At 34.9% G+C, this 5776-nt stretch overlaps 1 protein-coding gene across 2 annotated transcripts; it reads right to left on the bottom strand.

The window, feature by feature from the left end:
* On the bottom strand, nt 1–3222 carry LOC126715118 (probable leucine-rich repeat receptor-like protein kinase At1g35710). 2 transcript variants are annotated; one of them, XM_050415559.1, is made up of 3 exons: nt 2660–3204; nt 914–1405; nt 1–618 (listed from the first exon to the last, which is right to left on the bottom strand). In XM_050415559.1, exons 1-3 carry the CDS (start codon nt 3075–3077, stop codon nt 218–220), a joined length of 1311 nt encoding a protein of 436 aa, XP_050271516.1. In that variant the 5' UTR covers nt 3078–3204; the 3' UTR covers nt 1–217. The 2 variants fall into 2 exon arrangements, with proteins under 2 accessions (XP_050271516.1, XP_050271515.1); XM_050415558.1 differs by having other exon boundaries at nt 914–3222.
* Between the last annotated feature and the right edge of the window lie 2554 nt (nt 3223–5776).

Below are 5776 nucleotides of genomic sequence, written 5' to 3'. Positions count from 1 at the left end.
CCTAATAGTTCCTTCATTGATTAGACACCTATATTTCATGATGCAAAATACGGGCCACAAATCATAAAGAAAATAGATAAACCTTACAAAATTACATCATTCTAATGGAATTTTCTTTTCTTACCCAAAAAGAAAAAAAAAAGAAAAAGAAAAAGGAAATCATTCATACACAACAATTTCTTTTCTCATAAGTTCATCAAACCATATGGTACACAACCTAACAACATGCACTACGTGATTGAGTTTCACTCTCTCCCATCATATAAGTTTCTTGATTCCTTAACTGCCATAGCGAAATTGCATGCAAGGGGATGGCTAATGGTTTCTTACCTGAAAGACATTCTTGGGACACCCATTTCATCGTAGGTCGGGACTTTGGTTTGGTGCGTAAGCATGCAAAGGCTACAGAAGTAGCAAAGAAAATATCTTGTGCAATTGAACGATTTGGTGGTGGCAAACGTTGATCTAATATTTCATTTAACATCAAATTTTGAGAAGATAATGTTGATAATGAAGTCAAGAGTTCTCCTGGGTGTTTTCCCATTAATATTTCTAGTGCCACCATTCCAAAGCTGTAAACATCACATTTTTCAGTCACCACCATGGTATACGCCAGTTCTGCATAGGAAAATAAATGGAAGCTATTTAAAAATGTAATATATTTATCCAATATATATATATTTTTAAATTTTCTACTTGAAAAGGTTGGTCAAAAGTAGTTATTGGATAAAAATTCCATAGTGAAAATGATTGCTTGCACCCTGCATGATTCAATTCATATAAGAAACAATAAGGTAAACGCTTGGTTGGAGGAATCAGGATATGGTTATAAAAATTGCCACATGGCTAACCTTTTAAAATAATAGGTGTTAAAAGGATAGGATATAGTTATAATAATTACACAAAAACTCACCAGGGGCAATATAACCATAGGTCCCAACAACTAAAGTTTGGTTGGAGGAATCAGGATCAAGAAGTCTAGCCGTGCCAAAGTCGGAGACAAAAGCCTCTAGCTCAGAGTTCAATAAAATATTGTTGCTTGATATATCACGATGAATAATTACTGGGTTGCATTCATGATGCATGTAAGATAAGGCATGTGCTATGCTTTTGATAATGTTCATCCTCTTAGGCCAATCTAATTCCAATGCTTCAACATCGTCACTTAGGATACAAAATAAGCTTCCCCTTTCCATGTATTGATAAACCAAAAACATGCATCGTTTATGCAAGCAATAGCCATGAAGTTTCACAATGTTTCGATGCCGAATTTCCGTTAGCATTTGTACCTCGTTCTTGAAACTCTTGTCAAAACTTGGGTCCTCAGCCTCTAAGCGATGAAGTTTTTTTAGGGCAACAACTTTACCGCTAGGCAATTGTGCTTTGTAGACACTACCATAACCACCTGTTCCAATGCAATATCTAATGTCAAAGTCTTTTGTTGCTTCAATGATATCTTCGTATGCAATTTTTCCATCAAAATTCCATATTGAGAACATGTCCCCATTTTTTGTTCTACTTGGATTGGATTGTGTTTTCCCTATAACCCAACATCGAGAGTAGAAAAAACACCAAAGAAGTAAAAGCACAATGAAAATTGTGAGGGGAAGTGACATTTTTATTTTGCTCATGATTTTGGAAGATGAAAGGCAAGGAGAGAAACCTTTGAAGTCACCACATAAATCCTTATTGCCGATAAATGCATCGAAACTATGATTTTGGAGATTTTTTGGGATTTGACCCTCCAAAGAATTGTATGACAGGTTAAATTCCAAGTTAACAAGATAAGGGGGAATGTTGCCTGTGAGATTATTGTAGCTGAGGTCAATAAAACGTAAAGAAATAAGGTCACTGATCAATTGAGAGGGAATGCTTCTATTTAAGTAATTGTGACTTAAAGACAAGTTGGCTAGTGAAGAGCAGTTAGCTAATTCTATGGGGATAGAACCACTGATTTGATTCCAACTAAGGGACAAAAAGGACAAATTAGTTAAATGACGTATAGTGGAAGGGATTTCACCAACGATGTTGTTATTGCTGAGGTCCAAGGCTGTAAGACTCTTCATGTTGCCTATTTCTGGGGGAATGGAGCCGTTGAATTGGTTTGAACTAAGATTCAAATCTGTCATACTATGGAGATTGGTGAAAAGGCCCAGAGTTGAAGGAATTGATCCTGTGAGTTTGTTAAAACCCAGATCTAAGTCCTGAAGATTTTTTAAATCTCCCAACTTGTCGGGGATGGAACCAGTGATATTATTAGAAGACAAATACAAACCCATGAGATTGGTTAAATGGCCCAGAGTTGAAGGAATTGATCCTGTGAGTTTGTTAAAACCCAGATCTAATAGTTGAAGATTTTTTAAATCTCCCAACTTGTCGGGGATGGAACCAGTGATATTATTATTAGAAGACAAATACAAACCCATGAGATTGGTTAAATGGCCCAGAGCTGAAGGAATTGATCCTGTGAGTTTGTTATATCTCAGATCTATTGCCTGAAGATTTTTTAAATCTCCCAATTCTTCGGGAATGGGCCCACTGATTAGATTTTGGGAAATAAGCAAATATTTTAATTGAGTGAGGTTCGTGAGAAAAAGAGGGAAGTGACCTGTAAGATTATTACTGGCAAGAGATAGGTAGGTGAGTTTTGAAAGAGTACCTATCTGTTTAGGGATGCTCCCTCGAAGTCCAGTATTCCGAAGACCAAGACGGACTAAATTTGGGAAGGAAGAGAAATTGAATTTCCTGACCTTCTCCCCAAGATAGACCCCGCCCATGAAAATCCCTATGACGCTTCTACCAGCATTGCATTCTATTTCATCCCAATTGCAATAATTTAAGGAGGTATAGTTGAAGTGACCACTCCACCACCCACTCTCCCGCAGTGCCTTCGCCTCTAGTTGTAGCGTTGATGATTCAGATGCTGCCACAGAGACAGCTACAGCAAACATATTTGTGGAATGCATGAAGACACAAAGGACCCATGATACTACCACAACGGAAATGGAAACTTTGGAAGTCATGTTGAAGTGTATGATTGATGAGTGTAATGGCAGACGGTCGATTTTTATATCCATGGCTCAACACACTTTAGTAAGTGAGACACAGCCAGAGAATGAATAGTGGGTATCTTCATTTTTCTTTGACTTCCAAAGAATACCAACGTGAATCATTGAAGTGCAGAAAAGATACTCGAAATCAAACCGCTGGATTCCATGTATTCTTCCCGGAAATTTCTTCATTATCATAGTACAACTATATTTCCACATTGTGATGTGATTGAATTAATGTATCTAACGGACTTTCTGAGAAGCTTGCATTTCCTAGTCTTGATTTTGTTACTTTTACCGTAGGTCCACACGGTGTTTTAATCCTATAATTGCGACCCAACCAAATACTAATATTGGAATATGGGAAAGGCATGTAAATTTCACGTCAGGGACGAACTCACATGGTATGGGTAAGTGCCTGCATATAATCTAAAACAAAAACAAATTCCACTGAAAGAAGCCTTTTAAGTTATACATTCCTCTTTGCATGGGTTGGATTCATGTTAGCCTCCATTTTAGCATTTTTATAGTTATTGGAGATTAAGCCTAGTTAAACTTGGTCATTAATGTTAGGAATTTTTTTAGTATGGGATCATAGCCATTGGCTAGGATATATAGACACTTTATTTAAGGTGTTGTACCTATGTCGTATCCATGTTGTATTGGTGTCTTGTTTTCTGTATCATATTATAATTTTTTAAAAATTACTTATGTCGTCGTATTGTACCCATACCGGAACCTGTGTTCGTGTCCACGCATTCCTAGGCCATAGGTTATTGTCAAGTTTTTATGCATATTTATTTTTATACACTATAGGATAATTAAAAATTAAAATTCGCCTGAGAGTTAAAAATCTGATTAGTGACTGAGTAGATTAATTGGTGCTCTGATATAGCAAAAACTTCAGTTGCTACTTTCAGCTAGAAGTTGTACACAATTTATTACTGGTGACTTGTCAAAGAAGGGGAACCACCCATGCAAATGCAATGTGGACGAAACTCATCTACCCCCAATCATGGGTTAGCTCTTTTTAACTTCACGTCAAGATCCTGTTACTGTCAAATAAATTTTTCTCTGAAAGATTTTTGGATTAATCATAGTGCCAGCCATCATTTCCTAGATCAAAGCAGCTAATTTTCTATCGGATGGGTCCCTTTGCATAGATTGACTCCAGTCAACACGGGCTTCTGAATTATTATTCAAAAAAAAAAAAAACACAAAAAGGATTTTAACCAAAGTTTACCATAACATTTTGCTCTCTCTCTCTCTCTCTCTCTCTCTCTCTCTCTATATATATATATATATATATATATATATCATATAAATACATGATAAATCATTCTATCTACTCAAACATGGATCAAAGTAAAACCATCAAAGGGAGCTGGATCTTTTATCATGTTTTCACAATTTTTTAACCTACTGTTGAAAAACAAAAAGGAATTAGTTGGAAGATGCATGAAATAATTGCACTAAGGTAGGTGTTAATTGGGTGGTTAATTATATAATACTACATGAGTACCAAAAATTTGTATTCTCACATCTCACATGAATTGGAAAATCTACAATTCACAATCTATGTGTGAGGATGAAATATAAATTTATGGTACTTTTGAAATATTCTATAACTTTTTCAATTTAGTTTTGATACTTTTGATTTAAATAATTAATCCATAAAAAGTCAAAAGCTAGTTTTGTGACAAACAAAATATTTTTGTAAGTTGTTCAAAAATTCTCTTTCCTCTACCGCGTCTGTGTGATTTTACTACAAAAAAATGTTTTGCTCTTAATGTTAAATCTAATAGATACAATATTTTTGTAAGTTGTTCAAAAATTCTCTATCCTCTACCCCGTGTGTGTGATTTTTGGATTTTATCATTAAAGCAGCCACTTTTCCATTGCATGGGTCCTTTTGCATAAACTGAATCCAGTCTGTCATCAGTCAATACAGGCTTCTCAATTATTAATCAAAAGTTCCAACTCAAAAAAAAAAAAATATTAATCAAAAGAACCTTTAAAAAAAAGAAAGAAAAGAGGATGGTTAACCGAAGGTTTACCATAACATTTTGCTTTATATATATATATATATATATATACACACATTCAACCACAGATCAAGGTAGAACCACCAAGGGGAGCTGGATTTTTTTACTGGCTGGATTCATGCTAGCCTTCATTCTTGCATTTTTTTTTTTTTTTTTTTTTTTTTTTGTGATTATTGGAAATTACGTGCGGAATAAGTTGGTTCTTTCCTATTGAATTTGAACTGTGGTTTGTAATAAGTGGGAAATAATACGAAATTGTTAATTTTTGACTTGAAGTTTATAATAGCTAACCCAGGATTGGGGCAAGGTGTGTTTGATCAAGATTGAACTGATTGAGAGAGATATCGAAAATCATATGATCAAGATTGTTGGAAATACTACGAAAGATTTAATTAATGTTATATATGATCGATGGTGACTTCATAAACCATAATTCCAACATTCAATTGATTTATTTAAAACAACATTGTTTTCAGCTAATGTGGCATATTTAACGCGTGATCCCTTTCTCCCTTCCATTCCTTATCTTTGACTCTAAGGATTACACACCTCTCTAATACTGCAATTATTTAGTCAAAATCCTTTTTAATCTAGGTTCTCAAAAAACTATCTCTAATTTCTAAGAATAGGTTCTCATACTGTAATTATACGAAGTGATTGCTAGGAATGGCAACGGGTCAG

The sequence above is a fragment of the Quercus robur genome, chromosome 2 (genome assembly GCF_932294415.1).
Source record: "Quercus robur chromosome 2, dhQueRobu3.1, whole genome shotgun sequence".
Lineage (NCBI taxonomy): Eukaryota > Viridiplantae > Streptophyta > Magnoliopsida > Fagales > Fagaceae > Quercus > Quercus robur.
Note: the sequence above shows the minus strand (reverse complement) of the source record. Positions and strands in the feature narration are given on the sequence as shown.